Source organism: Globicephala melas, chromosome 1, assembly GCF_963455315.2.
Source record: "Globicephala melas chromosome 1, mGloMel1.2, whole genome shotgun sequence".
NCBI classification, from domain to species: Eukaryota; Metazoa; Chordata; class Mammalia; order Artiodactyla; family Delphinidae; genus Globicephala; species Globicephala melas.
In genome coordinates, this window is record NC_083314.1 from 161776481 (window position 1) to 161798096 (window position 21616).

A 21616-nucleotide genomic window follows, 5' to 3' on the forward strand; every position below is an offset into this window, starting at 1 on the left:
CCGGCTGCAGGTACAGTTTATTCTTCACAACAGAGAAATACAAAGAGCAGAGGGTTTGGAATTCCTTTGTTTCTTGCCCCCTTTAGTGTCTTCCCCCACGTTTGACTTTTTTTGCTCCCCACCCCTTTCCTTCAATATAACGCACGCTTCGTTCCTGAAGCCCTGAGGGGCACCTGCCCTCACCTCCCTGCCACCACGATGCAGACTGAGAAGCCAACAGACTGTTTTCTCTTTTTTAATAAGGTAACTAGTTCTAAATATGGTGGCCTGGAGGTCCCATAGAAAAAAGCAAAGGGGTGTTAACAGTATGTATAACAGCGTATTTACAGGGTAGTAACATGCGGACAAAAAGCTACAATACTGAGTATCAGACGACGCCAGTCAAACAAAGGGGTGGGGGCGGGGCAGAGAACCCCGTGGGAAAAGAAACCCCAGGAGACGTTAAACTGGTAAATCAATGGCGAGTTAAGGCTTAAAAAGTGTATAAAAATAACACAGTTAATATTCAAAACGGAACTCCAGATACAGAATATATAGATGAGTTTCTGTCTAGTTTTCTTTTTTTTTTCCCCCAGGGGATGTAGGGGGGCTTCTCCGGGCTCTGTACATAGTTCCTATATACACGGACACGCATGGCTTTCAGATTGGGGTGTGTCTGTGGGAGCTGAGGGCAGGGTCTGTTCCCGGGACCCTCCTCCCCGAGGATCCCTTCCCTGCCCAGGGGCTTAGGGCCTGGGCTGGGGATTCCCCTCCATGGCAGGGAAGACAAGTAACCCCTCCTTGGGCACTGCCCCATCTGGAGGAAATTCTGGAGAGGGGGGTCCTTGCCCCAGGCCCACTCCCTCCCCCTGCCCACAGTCTGGGATGGTGGGAGAGGTAGCCAATAGGTTTCTTGGCCAGCACCGAGGTAGACTGGGGTGGTCTTCAGGGCAGCAGGGGTGCCAGGTCTTACCCAGCCCACCCCACCCCGTTTCCCTGGGCCTGCACCCAGCCCAGCCAACACTGCACCCTTTGGTCCTGTGGACCTCCCGGCCCCTCTCATTTCGTCTCCTGAAGACTGGGTAGCCCTGGTAGCTGCCACATCCCTCTGCTCAGTGATGCCCAGGGCGCAGCTCTGGAGGCTCGAGCTGGCACCCAGGGGCAAGCGGCTCACTCCAGCTGCCTCCTGCCCCTCCCACCTGGGGGCCCCCTTTGCAGTCCAGAAACCCAGGCTTGAGCCTTCCCCTCAAGACCTGAGGCCGTGGCAAGATAAGGTCCCACGCTGCCCTCTGGTTCTCTGTGTCCATCTGTCCGGTTCTTTTAATTTCTCGGTCTTAGCAGCACCAACTTCTTGGCCAATAAATATCTTTTTTGTTATTTCCAAAACAAACTTAAAAAAAAAAAAAAAAAGAACAGTGAAGCAAGTGAAGGGTGGGGAACAAAAGGAAAACCCAGCAGAGAGGTTCAAAGTGCTCTGAGATCGTCTTTGGATGCCACCAGAACAGTCCAGAATCTTGCAGTTGGCCTGGCCGCCCCCGGAGCTGGACCGGGCAGGGCTTCTGCGGCCCAGGCTTTCTGGAAGGTCAGGAAGGTCGTGAGAGAGCTCGGCTGTTCCTGGAGGGCCCCTGGAGGGAGTCGGGGCCTGGTGCTGCCTGGGTCTGTGTCTGCCAGTGGGCAGGGCGGGGCGGCGCCTTGCGTCGGCTCAGATGAGGGAAATTCGCACCGGGATGCCGGGGGACTCCGTCCTCTGGGGCGAGTGATGGCTCACCAGGTGCTCCACCACCGTGTGTTTGGACATGTGCTTCATCAGGTAGGTCTCCTGTGGGCGGGGTGAGATTCAGAACTTACAACCAACTGCTGGCAAGGGGTGCAGGGGGAGCTGCAGTTCCCACAAGCGGCCACTGGAGGGCTCCTTGGTAGGTGGGCCGGCTAGTGATGGACAGCCACAGCTTTGGGGGGTCAGACGGGCATCAGCATTGGTTCTAGGGATGCCGCATCTCTGCCAGCAGTGGGGGCTGGCTTATTTACCAGAGTCCGAGCCCACAGTGTGCTGACTAGAGAGCTGGCAGGCACCAGGCTCACCCCGCAGCAGTGCCCACCTAAAACTCCCTAGGGCCAGGCCAGCTGCTGTCTACCAACTGGCTGCAGTGGAGTCCTGTCCGATTGAGCATAGCTGCCCCCATATGGCTGGTTCTCCCAGTGGGGGCGAAGCGGTAGGCCTCAGTTGACCCTGGCTCTGCCATTTCTCAGCAGTGGAATGTTGGACAAGTCATCTTATCCCTCCAAGCCTCGGTTTCCTCCTCTGCAGGCAGGGATGGGGAAGGAACAACCTCAAAGGGTTGCTATGGTGATGTGAGTAAAGCTCTTAGCAGTTAGGGTTGAGGGGACCACTGCTTCCCTAGTCTCTACATTTCGTTCTAGGTGGTGATGGGAGCCCCGGCCTCTGCACCCCCATGCTCCATCCTCCTTTGGGAAGAAGTGGGGCCTGATCTGATTGGTGACTTTGAGAAGCTTAAACTGGGCATGCTCACCTCATCCCGTGAGCACTGCCACAGACTCTGCTAAGTCTGATCTGAAGCACCCAAGACTGGGTAGGCGAGGTGACCCAAGGCTCACCTGCAGGCCCACAGGCTTTCACACTAAGGTGGTGCTCTGGTTCCCACCTGCCACTCCTTGGCCTCATACCTCAGCTTGCTCAGAATCCAGCAGAGGAAGCCCTCAAATGTGGTGGCAAAGCGCTATCAAACAACAGCGAAGGGCAGCAATCAGCAAAATCCAAACTAGGAAACTATTCTTCAATGAGTAAATTGCAAAGAAAAAAAAAGGCAGTGGTGTTGAGGTGGGGTGGAGGACCAATAGTTTAAAGATATATTGACCCAGTGCAATGTAAGAATTTTATTTGGATCTTGATTAAAAAATAAAATTTGTAAGTAAATAAAATTATAAATTATGGCATCCATGAGACAAATGAAAATGTGAATACCGCCTGGGTACTTGACGATATTAAGGACTACGGTGAATCATTTTAAGGTATTATAAAGGTACTGTGGCTAAGTTCAAAAAAGCAGTCTTTATGTTTAAAGACACAAAGTGAAAAATTTTCAGATGGAACAATGTGATGTCAGTTTTACTTCAAAAAACAGGGATATGGATGAGGCAGGATAGACTGATGCCAGGCTCTGGGGGCTGATGGGAACACGAGGGTTCACTATTCTAAAATGTTTCTTTTATGTATTAAAGAGTTTAAAAGTCAATCCATTAATATGTTTTTTTTAAAAAAAGGTAATTATTCTTGTTCTGTGGGGCCTCAAGCCAGGTGAGATGTGACAGCCCCTTCCCCCCAGAGTTCAGATCCCCTCTAAGAACCATGGCTGTGACCGCTGGCGGCCCCTCCTCTAAGAGGGGACGCATATAGGAAGGTGCAATCCATGCGCCCCTCTCCAGCCAAAGTGAACTTTCAGAACTACCTTCCTGGACAGTCCCCTCCCCATGGGTTCCCACTCCACCAGGAAAAACATCCAGGCTCCCTAACAGGGACCGACAGCCTCGTGTGACCTAATTTTCCTTCAGTTCCTGGAACACACCGCGACTGTTCCACGTCGGGGGTGTTTGCATTCCCTGTTCCCCTGCACGGGAAGTCCTTCCCGCTCCACTCGTCCTCACCTGGCCAATTACCTTCAAGGCTTCCTCTAAATGATACTTCCTCATACACCTATCCCAACCCATCTCCCTTCCCCAACTCCATTTTGTCCTCCCTGCAGCTGCCTTTCAAAACATACGTTTCCCTTTTTTCCTTTACAGCAGTGGTTCTCAATCAGAGGCAATTCCCCCCCCCCTCCCCAGCCCAGGGACATTTGGCAAAGTCTGGAGGCATTTTCAGGGAGGGGTTGCTAGTGGGTAGAGGCCAAGGATGTTGCTAAACATCCTATAACGCACAGGACAGCACCCCCTCGGCAAAGATGTCAACACGGGCTGAGGTTGAGAAAGCCTGCTTAGAGCAGTTACCACGATTGGTCATTACATATCCACTTGTGTGGTTACTTGTTTAATGTCTGTCTCCAGCAGTGGACTCTAACCTGCCTGGGGGCAAAGAATATGTCTGTTTGATTCATCCTGATTCCCAAGTGCCTGGCACAAGTGTTCAGCAAACACTGGGTGAATAAATCATTGTGTTAGCTAAGGTCTGTCAGGCGCTGACTCTGCCAGCCAACAGCCCTAGAAGTTAAGAACTATTACCTCTTCCATTTTACAGATGAGGAAACTGAGGCTTGGTGATCAGTCTGGGTACACATGGGGGTCTGTTAACCAGAATATTTGGACACACATAGCCAGAAGGACACACAAAAGTGACTCACTTGGACTCCCTCTCTTGGGTGTGAAAGGCCCTTGTTTAGGAAAATTCCCATCCAGGGATGGAGGACTGGCACCTTTCTGGCCCTGTGTGGGCCTTTCCTGGGAGATGACGGTGGCTCTGGGCCAGGTCACTGTGCCCCCTTGTGGGCATGACGGGCGTTGCAGCTTCCCCAGTGGGGAAAGGTCCTTCTCCCTCTCTGGTTCTGGGGAGCAGGTTGCCAGCGCCTCCCCGCCCACCACCCCACACTGCCTGGAAGAAACCACGTCTCCAGAAGCCAGGCGAAAGGCTGCCTGGGGAGAGGTCGGCCTGAGGCAGCCGAAAACAGAAGTGGAAAGCAGAAGCCCTGGCTCTGCCACTCACTGTGATCTTGGGAAGTCACTGCCCTTCTCTCGGCCTCAGTTTCCTCGTCTGGAAAATGGGAGCGTCAGTACAGGTCTGAGGAGGCCGGGGAGAGGGAGAGCCTCCCGGGGGCCCCGCACTCACCGAGGTGTAGGCCCGCCCGCACATGCTGCAGCAGTAGGCCTTGGCATGCTTGATGGCATGGGCCGAGAGGTGGATCTGCAGGGAGGCGGAGTCCGAGTAGGCCCGGTAGCAGTTGGGACACTTGTAGGGCTTGTCCTTGTTGTGCTGGCGCTGGTGAGACTGCGGGGAGCACAGCAGGGGTCGGGAGCTGGCTGGACTCCCCCAGCCCCAACCCCTCCTTAGGCTCCCCTGGGGAGGAGGGGCTGTGCACCTGGCGGAGGCAGGCCGGCACTCACCTGGAGGTTGGAGAGCTGAGTGAAAGCCTTTTCGCAGCCAGGATGTGGGCACTTGTAGGGTCTGTCGCCTGTGTGGATTCTGCAACAGGCAGCCCAGTGAGGTGGCATCCCTGACAGGTCCCCCAGGCCAGCTCCAGCCCCCAAGCCCTCGGCTAGCCTGCACACCCCTCTGGCCCCCAAGTCTCCCAGGCTCGCCGCTCCACACACTCTCCCCAGAGTGAGCCCCAGGCAAGAGCTGGGTCTTCAAAGGCTACCCGCGTCCTTTCTTCTCTGGCCTCCCACAGCCATTCTGTGACCAGAGCCTCCACGCTCCCCACAGGGCCCTGCTGAACCCGGCCCTCCACCAGCACCCACTCAGCCCGCCCAGGCCCCCGGCTAATCATGGCAGTCTTGCTTTGACGGCATTCTGCCCCTCTTCTAAAAAGGCCACCTGCAGACCACCCACTGAAAAGGGCAGATTCACAGCTTTGCCAGGACCTTCGCTGCCCACCCTGCCTCTTTCTCTCAGGAGACATCACCCTCTAATTGGCCCCCTATTTCTATTTCCTGCCTCTTCCCCACATGGCTACCTGGTCACCCCAGCTACTGAGAGAATGCAGGACAGGGTGGCCCTGAAAGTCAGCCTCTGTGTCCTTCCTGTGAGCCCCTTTTTGTCCTCACACTGGCTCTACCATTTACTAGCTGGGTGACCTTGGTCAAATCACTGAGCCTCTGTTTCCTCATCTGCAAAATGGGTATAAAAATACAGTCCCTACTTCACTGGGCTTTGTGAAGATTCCATTAGATAATATGTGGAAGGGGCTTAGCCAAGTACTGGCACAGAGTCAGGGCTCCATCACCACTTGCCAGTATTACTATTATTCATTCATTTAACAATTGTTATATCAGGCACCCGTGTGCCAGGCACCACCCTGGGTGCTTGGAACATATCTGTGAACAAAACAGAAAAAACCCACTGCCTTGTGGAAACAATGAGCATGAAATAAGTAAGTAAAGTGCGTGTAGAAGGTAATAAGTGCTGTGAGAAGAAGCAGAGCAGGTGAGGGGGGTCGTGAGTGCATGGGGAGGGTACAATGTTAAATAGGGTGGTCGGGGTCCTCACTGAGAAGAGACTTGGGAGCAGTGACTTGCAGGCTGATGGCCGGGCTTTCTGCTGGCTGTTTCGGCTTGTGCTGGTCCAGCAGCCGGGTGAGGATGGAGGAGAACCGGGATGGGGTGTGGAAACGGGGCTGGGGAGCGAGGCGCACACACCGGGACGGGAGGCCCTCCCTGCTCTCCTAGGCTTGTCTTCAGTCACCTGCTCTGGCAAACCCTGTGCCAAGCAGGTAGGTAATGAAATGCAGACTGGACCTGAACCTCTTTTGCCTAAGCTGCCGATCAGCATTAGGTGGAGGGAGAATCCAGCTCTGACCACCCGGTCTGGCTCCTTCCCTAAAGCCACAGCCCGGGTTTGCTCCGCCCATCAACAGACTCGTCAGACAAACTAAGGTCCCCCAGGGCAGGCCCTGTGCTGGCCAGGCTGGAATAAAGAACACTCCCTGCCGTCAGTAAGCCCACGACCTTGACTGCCCACTGTGAACAGTGACAGTCTGAATTCCCTAGTGTGCCATTCGAAGCCCTTCACGTGTGGTTCGGCCTCACCTCCCTGCTCCTGCACCCTGCGTCCTGGTCAGAGGACCATTTCTCATCTGGCAACCACGGCTGATTGATGCTTCTGCCCGCCACCCCTGTGCCCTGGCTGCATCCTCAGCAACGAGGCCGCCCCTCCTCTGTCTCCTCTACTAGAGGGAGAACCCCAAAGGCAGAGACGGCTCATCTCAGGCTGCACAGAGACAGGCCAGGTGGAAATGGGCTGGCCCAGTTCTGAGGACCCCTATTCTACCTGCACATTTGGGGGTGTCACGTGTTTGGGGACATCATCCCAGGCTACTGCACCCCATCTCTACAACAGAAGGACCTGAAGGGTCATCTGGACCGGCTCCGCCTGCCGCCAGAATCCCTCCATTTCATCCCATCCTCATTCCCCTCCAGGGCTGTGGAACTCGGTGGCAGAGGGGACCGAGGGACCCCAGGACATGTGCTGATTTTGTTTTAAATTCCACAACGCCCACCCCAGAACCCTCGCCTCCCACTGCTGCCCAAGTCATGCCTCTTCCCTGCCCCAAGGCTCCAGGCCCACCACCTCCCTCCACGCCCCCCGCCCCAGCATTCCAAGTCCCTTCCTACCTTCCGTCTGGTATCCAGGCTGATCCTCTCCCAGGTACACTCTTCCCCCAGCTAATGCCTAGCTAAAACCCAGACTCCTGTTCTCAGTATAAAAGCCCCTTGATCGTGGCAGCCTTTCCTGACCCTCCAGACTAGACCTGGCCCCTGCAGCCCACCCCTGAGCAGAAGTCTATGTGTAGGCACGTATTTTGTCAATGTCTAGTCACTGTTTTCTAAGCTGCCTCCCTCCTTGAGAGCAAGATGCCCTTGGTCTCGTTCACCACCATCATCCCAGGGCCTGGCACAGGCTCAGCAGAGAGGACTTGGTACAAAGGAAGGTGAGTTCTTTCCTCCTGAAGTCACTTACTGACAATAGTAATATGTTCCACATAATCAACAACGCCCATTCCTCAAGGGTATTTCACAAGTGTTTGTTGACTGACCGATGGATGGTTCTACAGGGACATCAGGCCCTACCTCAGGACCTTGCTCCTCTGGCCTCCTCCCCAAGTGCCACAGCTGCCCAGCCTCCTTCTTGGACTCCCGGCCTCAGCCTCTCCCCTCCACCACAGCAGCAGCGCAGGGACCTGACCTTCTCATGGTCTCCCCTACTGTCTCCCCCTTCTCCAGGACAGAATCCAAATCCACACCCCCCAGCAAGTCTCTGAGCCTTTGCTCGTGCCGTTCCTCCTGCTGGGAACACCATTCCCATCTCTCATGAGACAGGACTATGGACCCTTCAATCCTTGACTCCGATTATCCTCCCCAACCTCCATTACATACCTCCCCCTTTCACGGAAGTTTTCACATCCACCAGCCTCCCGGTGCATGGTGGGAGTTCCTTTGGCCCAGAGCCAGCCTCTGACCACTGATCTGTCATGCATGGCAGCCAGCACTGGGCCTCAGAAGGGCTTCAGGGAGCAAAGTTTCCCCCTGATAACTGGCCCCTGAGCTCTTCACCGCTGAATTTCAAGTCAAGGCCAAGCCCTCAATCCCAACATCAGAGTCCTCTCTTTGCAGGGCATCTCCCCACTAGGCGGGCACGCAGGCCTGACTCCCACATCTGTAGTGATGGGGAGCTCCCCACCAATTCCAGGCGCAGGGAAGCTGAGCTGAAATCGGGGCTCCTGGGCTGCTCCTTCACCCCCACTGTCCCAGCCCCACCCTGGGGCCCCGAAGACTAGCCCTGCTCTCCTGCCTGGACCTCGCTCCCACCTGAGTTTCTTCTGCAGCCAACATCCCCAGCCCCCTCCCTCCTCCAAGGCGGGGCTGCTCCTCGGCGCTCTGGCTCACATCTCGCTTCTGCCTCCTCTTAGTGGTGTGGCCTTGGCCAAGCAACTGTGCCTCCCGAGCCCCAGTTTCCTCACCTCTAAAACGGGGATAATAATAAGGACTGTAAGGACTGTAACTTACTGAAAGGGCGTTCCTAAGACAGTTTCACAGTGTTAGTTTTGTTTTGGTTTGGTTTTTTTTGGCCGCAACGCACGGCTCGCGGGATCTTAATTTCCCGACCAGAGATCGAACCCGCACCCTCAGTAGTGAAAGCACGGAGTCCTAACCACTGGACCGCCAGAGAAGTCCCCCCAGTGTTAGTTTTTAATACACTCATGTCTCTTTAAGACAATTTATGAAAAACACAAAGGGGGAATTTATTCAATGTTTAAATAAAAGTATCGAGGATTCATTAGTTATCATTTATCCTTTATTTTCCAGGTAATAAGCAGCACGTTATATTGAATGGCTTCAGTCCCGCTGTGCTTTGTAACTAAAACGATACAGTGACAGTGGACCTTCCTCAAGATGCCTGCCTCTCCGTGGCACTTTTCAGATTTGTAAGGGCTTTATGGACACCTCACATGTAAATATCTTATGCAGGGCTGGGCACTTAGGAGCTCTCTGACAAGGAACAGTTGTTGCTAGGATGTTATCACCATCCCTATCATCACACTTGAGAAAACCTACCCCTGTCACAATTATCACCACACACGTACACAACATCGCACAGCCAGGAGAAGGAAAACACAGGCAAAAACCACTGAATAAACAAACAAATCCAGGGTCACTTTGTCTAACATACGTTCCCCAAACAGGTAAAACGTTGAGCCCTTTCTTATACCTTACTAACTCCTTCATAAAACAGGGTTATCCCCTGACTTCGGCCTCGTGATATCTACAGATGTGTGATCTTATCCAGATGCTAACTGCACGAGACTACTGCTGTACCTCTACCGTGAACAGACTCACTACAAATTCCTACTTTTCCCCTTAAATACATGTATTTATAATTTACAGGGCCGATCCTTCTGAAGTCTGGATTTCTGCAAGCACTTTGCAAGTCACCTGCTTTTCTTGTCTTGTTGCCTTCCGTTCACAGACAGAGGTCCCACCAAGATGCTCCAGAACTGCCAGCACCGTTCAACTACATGAACCGTCACGTGCTCCCAGGCACATCTGTCTCAACTCCCAGGCGGGATCCTGCTCAACCTGCTTCTAGCTCTATTTTTATTACTTGACCGGGGCTGGTTCTGTTTTGACATGACCTTCTTTTACCCCCTTTATTATTGGCAGAACGTTGAGAAGATGGATTTGATTATATGCCCTGTCTGGTTCTCTATCAAGGGGCAAAGAACGGGAGTCTCTGTGGAATGGGAGAAAAGCAACCTGGAATCTGGTTGCTTCTTTATGTTTGGCTTCTTTTGGTTTGTTTGTCTTAAGGATTCTGGGACTTGCGGGCACTAGGGACACCAGCTTCTTTGTCACTGGGTTAGGACACGCTGGTTTAATTATATACGCCACTGCAAAATGACTAATAATTTGTCTCTAAATGTTGAGAGGACCCTCTTATGTTGCTTGTTTGGTTTCCAACCGCTATGAACTCAAATCACTCAAAAGAAAAAAATAGAGGGAGAAAAAAATGGTGCCCTCAGGAACAGAGAGCAATCCCTGAACAAGGAACATTCTGACAAAACACTCTCCCCTTGGGCTTCCCTGGTGGCGCAGTGGTTAGGAATCCGCCTGCCAATGCAGGGGACACGGGTTCACGCCCTAGCCCGGAAAGATCCCACGTGCCTTGCAGCAACTAAGCCTGTGCACCACAACTACTGAGCACGCGTGCCACAACTACTGAAGCCTGCATGCCTAGACCCCGTGCTCCGCAACAAGAGAAGCCCCACTTGCTGCAACTAGAGAAAGCCCACGCACAGCAACGAAGATCCAACACAGCCAAAAATAATACATAAATTAAATAAATAAATTTAAAAACACTCTCCCCTCAAGGGCCTGTTAATTTTTTCTTGCTTCTTTGGTCATGGTCTTAAATAATATTTTCAAACAAATGTCTACTTTTGAAAACGCTGGGATTCTTACTTATTATTACTTGCTACTGTGTTTATTTCCTACCAGACTGACGCTCCTGTTCTGCCTACTCTACCAACTTTGTGCTATAGCCTTTCTCAAACCCAGGCCCCACCTTCAGAATAATAAAATAGCAAGGTAACTTTTACACCGAGATGTGCTTGGAGTTTCCAGCTGGCCACTGGGCAACACCAAAGATTTGCTCCCCCGCTTTATAAAAGCTCCCAGTGAGGGCATGTTTTGTATTCTCCACATCTGAATTAGCCAAACACTAGAATGAGAGCCGGCCTATGAAGCGTGTAGCAGAAGAAAGCTGGCGGATCAAAAGAAAAGAAGCTCAATCTCCCTGAGTTAATTTTATGTGTGTGTATATATGTAATTACATATAATTCACATAAATATAATATAGAGTAATATCATATATAATATATAATTGCATATAATATATATATGTGTACTTTTTACGATGGATGGAAAAAACCTAACAACTTGTTTTCATGTACAGAGACTAGTACCATTAATATCCACAGAGAAATGTCTTTAAAAAGATTTTTTTTCTAGATTTAACTATGCTTTTTAGTGCCAATCATAACACATGCTTTATGAGATCAATTAAAAGACCGTGACAATGTGTCAACACCCCTGCTGCCTATAATATGCTCTGAATCTGAACAACTGATCATACATTCTACCTTAATAGAGGCCTCTAGTCTCCATTCTGATACTGTTGGTTATATAATAAATGGCCCAGAGTCATTTAGTCTTCTCAACAGGTCTGGTTCCCTCCCTCACACTTGCCTCAAGGCCTGTGCTTCAGGTCAGAGATTGAGTCTTCTGAAAGAAACATCAAGAGCTGACGGCCTCAGTAGAGGACTGTACCAGTGCACCTGGCTCTTTACACTTTGGGAAGAGACATGGGGCACAAGCTTCCAAGATGACCCATCACCATGACCAGACACTGCGCAAGGCCAAAGCAGGAACCAAGTCTTTAGTCCAGAAGCAGACAACTTTGCAGAGCGGACTAACTTCCCCAAGACTGGGGAACAGGAATTATGACCTAGGACTGCATGAAAGTGATTTAATTGTGGTTAATGTTCTATTTTCTAACGGGCATGTGAGAAAACCTCCTTTTTTTTTTTTCTTTGATCTATCCCTAATCTTCAATTAAGGAGGCTATATTTGAACAAACTGGAATAGGATATTCCTTAAATGGTGTCTTGCTCCAGCTAACCCTTTAGAATTTGGGGGGGGGGCGGGCACGGCAGGAGGACTATACAGATTTTACATAGATATAAACTAATGAATTATCAAGGAAATTTTAAAATAATGGTCCTATTGAAAAAACACTATTGGTCTTGTCTACAAAACTACTCAGAACAATTGCTAAAAAATATTCAAAGTGCCTTTACTGAGACCTTTTCCTTTTTATGACCATTAGTTTCTGTAAATAGGTTCACTAAGAATCTGTCCTCCTTCCTAACAGGATATAATTGGGTAAATCAAATTTGTAACCATGACCATGCCAGAAATGTCACATTTAATGACAAATTTGATTTAATTAGGCATGACAAGCCTGATAGTAAGAAACAAGGCCTGTACTTTGTAAGTGGGAATGTAGCCTTCCCCAGGCTTCCAGGAAACTGAACTGAATCTACTCCATGGCTTGTGGAATCCTTACCTTTAAGGTTATGGGAAAAGTCATTCCCGCTAGCCCAGAAACACTGACAAACTTGGGATTCTCCAAAAAGACGGTACCCTTCCCGTTACAGGTTGTACAGGCACAACCTGACAAGAGGTGAATTGGATGGATCTTAGATAGTAACTTAGATAGATCTTAGATTAGATAATATGATAAGAAAAATTTTTTTCACACATACACAGATTAAAATTATGACCTGGGGGCTTTACAAAATCTCCTGACAGGAGTTAACTCTCAAACCCTGGGGTGGCATGCTCTAATTTTAGTAACCATACAACCAGGAGGACACTGTTTATTGAGCAGCACCTCATTACACACACCTATGTCCATAAAACTAGCCAAAAAATACATTCATGACAAGATCAGAAAATTTCTGAAACAAATCTACGTGGTCAAATCCACGCCTCAGGAGGCATGGGGACGAGAAAAGCAGACTGATGCCACCCTGCCCGCTATCCTGTCATTTGTTCCTTACTATCAAACCTACTGATCATGCCCCAAAGTCAGAGAAACAGACAAAACATCTTGCCCCCTGGGATAAAGCAAACAAAGACAATGGAGAGAAATGAATAAATAACACCACCACAAAACAAAACCCAAGGTCCCTGTGTCTAGCCTTAGTGCCCAATATAAAGAAAACCTTGAGCGCCTTCTGTGCGTTACAGACTCCACAGCAAAAACAATTTTATCCCTGCCAGTGCTGATACTGGCAGACACACAGCCGTGCTTATAGATACGAGAACCATCATGTGAGAAAACTGCTGTGTTTCTTCCCCTCTGAAGAGATGAACTGTAATTTGATAACCTTTACTTTATTTAAATACCTATGGTATTTTTATTTGGCGAGCCAGTCTTTCTGATGTCTGTACTCCCCTGCAAAAACCTCTTTCCTTAAAGCATGTCTATCTCTGAATCCCCCGTTCATGCTTTCGACTAGACTGTACACCCTAAGAGGGCAGGAATCTGTGTCTGTTTTGTTCAGTGCTGTATCCCCGGCACCTAGGGGCGCGTCTGGCATTCATATTTACAATTCACCTCTTGTACATACTTGTTAAATGGATGAATCATATGCCCTGTAAAAGCCAGTTCTATTTATTCCACAAATATTAAACATATGCCTCAATGTTTATTATGTGCCACACACTAGGGATGTGGACACGGAGGAGACCAAGCCCTCGCCTTCAAGAACCCTCAATATATTGGGGGTGGTGGGCAAATAACCAGGCAAGAAGAAGACACTCTATCCCTGCTGGGATGGGGAAGCCCAGGGCCTGTGGAACCAGCTCAGGGGGGCCAGGAAGGACTTCCTGGAGGAAGCTTTACTGAGACATAGATAGGAGAGGGCCAGAAAAACAGGATAAAGGAGGGGGAGGGTGTTTCAGGTAAAGGACACAGCACGTGCAAAGACCTTACAGGTGAGCAACAGTGGGAAGTGATGTCCACAAAGGCCATATCATAAAAGGCCTCGAATGACAAGCAAAACAGTTTGGTCTTGACCCTGAGGGCAACGGACACCTAGAGAAGGTCCTTGTCCCTCCTTGCACCAGGTCCATGCACCAGGTGCAGGTGCTGAGCTAAAACTGGCTGCATCGGGGCAGCACGAGGCTGGCCACTCACCTGGTATGCTGTTGGAGGTGGGAGAGCTGTCGGAAGGACTTATCACAGTAGGAGCAGTGGTAGGGCTTGACGCCCAGGTGGATGCGCAGGTGCTGGGCCAGGTAGGAGGCGTTGGCAAAGGATTTGGAGCAGTGCGGGCACTTGTGGGGCTTGGCCTCTGTGTGCGACTTGGAGTGGATCTGCATCTCAGACTTGGTGAAAAAGGTCAGCGGGCATACCTTACACCTGTGGGCAAGAGGCAGGTTCATACCAGGAAGATTCCCGCCCCCACCCCCAGCCCAGTGCCTGGACATCTCAGGGGAGACCTTCTACGTCAGAGAGACCTTGCACCAGGGACAGAACTCTCCTGGGAGGGTCCAGGGGGCACGGGCAGGCCCCCAGCCTGGGCACCCTCCAACCTGGAGGCCAAAGGTCCTCCCCCTGGAGACAGATTTACAGCAGGCTGGGGAGCAGGCTTACACCTCACAGGGAAGAGAGGCCAGTGACTCATGGTTCTGGGGGAGGGGCTCCAGCACTCCTGGTGAGAGGTTCTCCACCCTGGCTGTACTTCAGAATCTTCTGGGGAGCTTTCAAGAAAGCCTGACCTGGGGGCCTCCGCATGTCTCCCCCCAGCAAGTTAAATCGGAACTTCTGGGGGTGCGCCCCAGCACTGGCATTTTTGGAAAGTTCTCCAGATGATTCTAAACGTTGAGCGTTCAGAACACTGCTTGAAGAGTGTAGGAAACAGACTCTCTCGACATCCCAGGCTGTGGTGAGGGCGGCCCCAGACAGAGACCACCTCTGAAGGGTTGTGGGCGGGGTAAGCCAGGAGACCCCGCCCCTCTGGACCGTAGCCCTCACCCTCCGCCTCCGGGGCCCCTCTTTGCAGTGCCCCACTGATGGGCCCCTGCTGCAGCCCGAGGCACTGGCCTCTAACCCAAGCCCACCTGGATGCCCTCCCACCGAGACCCCCACCTGTACGTCTTGCCCTCCTTGGCAGTCTCGCCCGAGGCCAGGATGGGGTAGGGGACTACGAGGACAGGCGGCCCCCCTGGATTCTCCGCTTTGATCTTTTTTCGGCCGCGCTCGGACTTGGGGGGGCCAAGCAGGCCGTGGCCCTGGATTGTCTTGATGGAGTCCAGGAGGGGGGGGCTGGTGATCCCTGAGATGAGGGTGGGGGACGAGGCGATGAGGCGGCTCTGGCTGGTGGTGGTGGGTGTGGATGGGGTGCTGGTACCCGTGCCCGCACTCGACTCAGATGTGCTCACAGCCGGGGTCCGGGAGGAGAGCCCCAGACCTGCGAAGACACGGGGGTGGAGGCAGCTGCAGAGGCCGGCTCAGTCCCCACCACCCAGCTGTGTGACTCTGGCAGGTCACCAGCCTTTCTGAGCCTCCCCTTCCCTTTGTAAATTATTACTCAGGGGTACAAATGAGAACTGTGTATGTGTAAGATTCCTTAGATACCTAAGGACTAAACTGAGTCCTATTATCTGTAACGGGGGCACTTTGGAAATCACCCCCCCCAAAAAAACAAAAACAAAACTGAGGCGCAAAGATGTCCACTACTGTGTTATTTATAATAGCGAAAATTAGAGACAACTGAAGTATGCAATATTAGGGAAGGGCTTAATAAATTGTGATCAATCTCCTCTACTGAACATTAACTGCCCATTAAAAAGGAGATTATGTTTGTAAAAAAAGGAAAATCTTAAGCCACAGAAAAAGTTAAGTAGGAGATGGAGATGCACCAACATGTGATATGGATGGTAGAATTAGGAGTAATTTTAAAACAATTTTTTTGGCTTAACTGTACTTTCTAATTCTTTGACAACGAACTTTTTCCTTTTTTTAAAATTTCTGTAATAAAAGTTATTCTTTTAAAAACGAGGGGACTAGAAACATTTACAACATCAGGTAAAGTACACAAAAAGATGAAAATGATATCTATCACATGATTAAGACTATGCTTTTTAAAAAAAAGAAACCCAAAATTTGTGCATTGAAAAAGATAATATCCAGAGTTGGCAACAGTGTGTGTGTCATACATGCTGGGAGTGTACATTTATCCACCTTAATGGAGGGTGGTTTGGCAAGAGTTTATTAAAATTTCAAAGGTACAAAACTTTTGACGAAGCAATTCTCATTCTAGAAATCACCCATAGATATTTATTTGCACATGAGCACACAGATCTGCGTACTTGGACCTTCCATACAAAACTGTGATCAGACAAAACTGGACACAACCTGCTATTCTCAGCAGGGGCTATGTAAAGAGATGTGGTCCATCCTCAATACGGAGAACAGGGAAGCCATGAAAACAAGATAGATGTGCAGTGACGTAGAGAGAATGCCAAAACATGCTGCCAGGTGAAAAAGTAATCAACCACACACACAGTATGAACCCACCTATTTAAAAAAGCACGCATCCAAACTACACATGTATATACAGGTAATGTAGCTGTGTGTGAAAGCACAGGAATAGATCAGAGAAGAGACACACCAAAGTAAACTGTGTATAAATTGTGGTTCCCTGTGGGGAGGGAGAAGAATTTGTTGGTAAAAGGAGATATTCATACTTTATCTGCTTCCATATTATTTGAATTTTTTACCTGGTGAATTCATCCATTTTTTACATCTGTGATTAAAGGATAAAATAAAATAAATTATAGAGAAAACATATGAAAATGCTAACAACAGTAGGACGAGGGTTAATTTTTTTTTCTCCTTTTAGCTTGTCTGCAATTTCTAAATTTTCTATGATGACTACGAGTTACCTTTATAATAAAAAATGCACTAAATATGTTTACGATAGAATGGTGAGTAGGAAAAGAGAGTTCAAGTCATGGGTACAGCCCTACCACAAGCTCATCAGAACACGCCCAAATATTAAAAAACAAAACAAAAAAGATGGAAAAGGAAGGAAATGGACTAAAAGGCTCTCTAAGCTGCTGGGTTATGAGCTGGGGATTATGAGTGATTTTCTTTTTTCTTAGTTTCTCTTTTTTCCAAATTTCCCTTAATATGCTTATATTACTTTTTTAATATTACTTTTATAATGAAAAAATAAATTTAATAACATCATAATAAGGAGGGAATGTGCAGAGGGTGGCTGCGGCCTGGGGGGAGGCTCACGGGGCCCCATGGCTCTTGGGCATCTCCGAGAGGCAGGAGGGAGAGGGGGAGAGAGGCACAGGCATCTGGCTGGCGGTGGGGCCAGCCAGAGGAGGAACAACAGCCCAGATACAGTTGCCACTGGAGAAAGCCTGTCCACCAGGCTCTGAGGTGGGCACCAGGCAGCCCAGCCTCGTGACACATGTCCCCCCAGCCCCCAGCCTCAATCTATCCAAGACTGGGCTCACATCGTTCCCCCACCCCGCTCCCCCTCCTATGACTCCATCTCACTGGCAGTGACTGGGCGTCTCCCTTGCCCCCTCCCACTCTTCACCCCTACACCCAGCCCAGCACCAAGCCCTGTCCACTCTCCCTCCTCAACATACCTCACATCTGTCCCCTTCTCTCCATCCCTCTGCGGCTGCCTTGTCCAGGCCACCACCCTCTCCTGCAGCTCTCCCTGCCACCGAGCCAGTCTCCACCTTATAGCCAGCCCCAGCTTTCTCACCCAAATCTGAGCATTTCCCTTGCCTACTTAAAACCTTCCACGCTCCCACTGCCCGAGGGTGAAATCCAAGCTGCACAAGTGGCCCCCAGGGCCCTTCCCAGTCTGGTGCCTGCTTCTTTTCCAGCCTCAGCAGAACCAGTAGAGCAAAAGGGTTCACACATGGGCTCTGGAACCACACTGCCTGCCTCTGCCTCTTACTGGCTGTGAAACTGGGCCTCAGTTTGCTCATCTGTTCAATGGAAACGTTAGGGTGAACCACATGCAACTGTTTCTTTAAGTCAACCTAACAGTAGCCACCTCACAGAACGGCTGGGAGTAATAACACGGATACTGGTGAACATATACAGGTGCTCACCTGGAGTTAACTGCCGTATTATGACTGTTATCATCATCTTTTGATCTTCCCTACCCGGACACTGTCCTACTCTTGCTTTCTACTCGCTCTGCACATGTTATTTCCTCCTCCTGCTCCATGTCCCTAGTCAACCACCAACCCTTCCTTGCATAGGGACTCCTCCAAGGAAGTCTTCCCTCACCCCTCACCCCCCAAGTCTGGTTAGGGCTCTCCTGGATTCCTGAAATAGCTACGTGGATTTGGCTTCCTTGGTGATCCCCCGACGGGCAGTGACCCAACCTCCTCCCATCCAGGTGGCTTAGCTGGGCGCTACGTCAGGGTACAGGACGGAAGGAAGTCTGGAAGCTCCACCCCCGCCCCAGGCCCCGCCGGCCCGCCCCGCCCCGCCCAGCCGCAGGGTATCCTGGCCACGCCCCTCCCAGGTAGTCTCCGCCCAGTCCTCACCAGTACCCCCGACCCGGCCCCGCGGTACCTGTGACCGTGCTGGTGGCCGGCCGCGCGTGCAGCGCCACGTCAGGCTGCGGCACAGCCTGCGGGTGCAGCCCCGGCACCTGCTGCAGCTTGGGCAGCGACATGACGGCCTGGCTGCTGTCGGCCGGCGCCGGCGGCACGAGGAGCGGCTGCTGCGACGAGGCCGACGTGGGCGGCAGGTGAGGCGGCCGGATCTTCTCCGCCATCAGCTGCTCCTTGATCTTGTTAATCAGGACCAGGTTGTCCAGCTGCGGGCGGGAGAGGAGAGGTACTGAAGGGGCTTGGGCCGCCGGGCCACCCGCGAACCCCTCACCCCGCAGCCAAAGCCCGGGGCAAATCAAAGCAGCTCCGAGACGGGGAGGGTGGCGGGAGGGGCGACGCTCCGTCTTACCTGGCTGGGCATGGTTGGAGGAGGGGGCCAGAAGTAGGGGTTGTTAAATCGAGGCTCGGCCATCCTGCGGGGAGAGAGCGACTGTCACAGGGAAGAGGGCCCTCCCCACCTGCCAGGGGCGAGCCCCCATCAGCTACACCCACTCAATCTGGGCCAGTGTCTGGGATCCCTGCCCCCGTGGGACCCTCACCTCGCAGCGGAGCAGGCCTCCTACCAGGCCCAGAGAACCACATCTCCAGGCTGAAAAGTCTGGAATTCAGGTGTCCCACGGTGGGCCCCAGAGAGCAAAGGTCATATCCAAAACAGAGTACTCCCAGCTCCTCCCCCCCGCCCCCCCCATCCCACCCAGCTCCCATCACCGTGATGCCCGCAAACCAATCCCTATTCCCCCGCCCAAGGGCCCTGGGCTGCAGAGCCAACCCTATGGATTCCACACAGAAACCTGCTGTTCAGAGACAAACTGAGAGGTCCTAGGGCAACTTTGTAAATCGCCACAGAGCAGAGGCAACTGCCCCTCCCTGATCCCTGCCCTCTGACCCCTGGCCCCATTAAAACACAGAGGGCAACTTGGGTCATCAGATACAGCCTTTCTGAAGGGCAATTTGGCAGGATGATTTACGGGAACCCAGATGATTACAGTATTGCCTTTTGACCAAAGAAACCGTACCTCTGGAAAGTTATCCTCAAGAAACAAGCATGGTCAGAAACAAACATTTTCCCTACAAGGATGTGTCGGAACACTGTGCTTAAGGAGGGCGTTGAGGAGGCCTGAGGCTAGGGCAGTTTGGGGCTCTTCAGTAGAAGTATGTGAAAATCCATCTGGTGGCCCTCACCTCTGGCAAGTTCCTGTGCAGTTAAAAGGGCTTTTCAACCAGGGCAGTAAGAAGGGTGGGCCTTCAAAGCTATCTTTGTCTTCCATAGGGTTCAAGTCTTCCTGTGACCCTAGAGTAAGTCAAGAAGTGACTTATAGGGACCATGCTGGACAGAGGCATTCCATTAAGTCTTGCTCCCTATCAGATTTCTCTTTATTTATCTCTCTCTTACAGAAATTACTATAACTAAATACCTACTGGTATTGGTTGCTTAAATGCAACTGTTTCTTATGATAGGCAAGGCTGAAATGAAGTGCCTTTAACCTTTTTTCCTGGCCCTACAAGTGGGAGAAGCCCCTACTGGAATCGCAGGCAGAGGGTTTCAGGAAAAAGCCCTCAATAAGGATACAACCTAATCAGAACACTCAAGAGTATCCTCCTCTGGGTGGCTGGGGCAGCTCTAAAAGCCCTCCTTCTCCCGCCACCCACAGAGACCAAGCTGCCCTTCTCTCCACCCGTCCAACCCTGCCCATCCTTCACAACCCAATACCAGAAGCACTTCCTGCCTGGAGTTCTCCCTGACTGCTCCAGATCCCTGGAACTTCTCCTTTCAAAGAAGGACCTCAACACAATAAAAATAGTGAGAAGCCTGCCATTTACTAAGTACCCACCTTGTGCCAGGCATACTGACACCAAGAGGCAGGTACTCTTATCATCCCCTTTTTACTACTAAGGAAACTGCAGTTCAGAGAGGTGGAGTGACTTGGTCAAGGTCACACAGCAAGTAAGCAGAGAGCTGAGATTCCCATTCTCATCTGCCTGACTCCAAAGTCCAGCTCACCAGTCCCTTAGCTGTTCAGGGGGAACGACAAAGCATGCTGACTGTAGGATTGTGAATATGTCCTGTCTTAGGATGGCACAGCACCCACTGCCCATCCACCCAGCAGCCTCAGACCTGTCCCTCCCTTGCTGTTGTCCACTGGGGAAAACGTGAAGGGGTCTGAGCTCTAATGCCAGGGTGAGGAGGCTCCAGGGCTGAGGGGAAGACGAGCTGGGGAGCTGCCTCAGAGAGGCCTGGGAATTGAATACATCTGTCTCGTCCAGCTTGGCATCCCCGGCACCCAGGCCCAGAAGGTGATCAACAACATGAGTTGTGTGACAGAATGAATAAATGAAGAAATAAATAATCAGAATTATTTTAAAGACAGTCCCACACAGTTATCTAGCACTGCTGACAGTGTACAAAGCCCTCACTATCCAGCAGCATTCTCACCAGGGCCCCAGGAAGCAGGGAAAATCTTCACCCCCATTTCACAGAGGAAGAAGGTAGGGCACCAGGAGGGAAGCACTTGCTCCTGGCCACATGGATGGGGAAACAGGAGGGAGCGCTGTGCTGCAGTGTTGGGCATCGGCTCTCTGAGCCTCCGTTTTCCTCATCTGTAAAATGGGATTGAAACAGGCCACTCTGCTTCATTCCTGCCCTGGCCCAGGATTCTGCCCACTGTACCCGACTGTTCCTCAGACAGTTCTGGGGGAGCTGTCCTCTCCTCCCCTTCAGTTCAATGCCAAGTCAAGGCTTCCCCAAACTCCACCCTGGTCAGGGAGGTATGGGGTTCCATAGCCGGGATAGAGCATCCTCTCTGCCACTTATCAGGCCCCTGGTCAGCCAGGGACCACCCCTAACCCTGGTTGGGGAAGCAGGCACACAGAGGGGAAGGGTCTGCCCTGGGTCACGTAATCTAATCCACACAGCCTCTGCTTCATCTCTCTGTGGCCTTCTCTGGCTGGGCTTAAGTTACTTAATGATTTGCTCAGTGACCCAGGTACTGGTGTACATCTACCCTGTGTCAGTGCAGGGAAGGCGGGGGGGGGGGGGCAGGGGGGAGCGTCTGCTGAGCCCTTACTGAGTGTCAGGCACATTGCCAGGTGTGCATCAAGAGCATCTCACGTGAGCCCCCCAACAAGCCTTCTAGGTAGGTGTGCACCTGTGCAGCCCTGGGACTCGCGTGACAGGGTGGCCGGG

General features: G+C 51.4%; 1 protein-coding gene and 1 pseudogene across 8 annotated transcripts in view; both read right to left on the reverse strand.

Moving 5' to 3' along the window:
• Positions 1–1042, reverse strand: LOC115860475 (uncharacterized; annotated as a pseudogene).
• A 3-nt stretch (positions 1043–1045) lies between these two features.
• The window catches only part of ZNF362 (zinc finger protein 362), a 36227-nt gene continuing 15656 nt past the window's right edge, over positions 1046–21616 (reverse strand). For 4 of the 8 annotated variants that reach the window (XM_030870275.3, XM_030870278.3, XM_060308220.2 and 1 more), the window contains 7 exons: positions 18782–18845; positions 18392–18638; positions 14921–15242; positions 13967–14191; positions 5092–5170; positions 4817–4975; positions 1048–1798 (listed from right to left, as the gene is read on the reverse strand). In XM_030870275.3, the coding sequence (XP_030726135.1) occupies positions 1682–1798; positions 4817–4975; positions 5092–5170; positions 13967–14191; positions 14921–15242; positions 18392–18638; positions 18782–18845 (1213 nt within the window). In that variant the 3' untranslated portion in view covers positions 1048–1681. Of the gene's footprint in view, positions 1799–4816; positions 4976–5091; positions 5171–13966; positions 14192–14920; positions 15243–18391; positions 18639–18781; positions 18846–18971; positions 19010–19614; positions 19724–20866; positions 21381–21616 lie in introns of those variants that run through there. The other 4 variants (XM_060308213.2, XM_060308212.2, XM_060308208.2 and 1 more) reach the window with 3 other exon arrangements.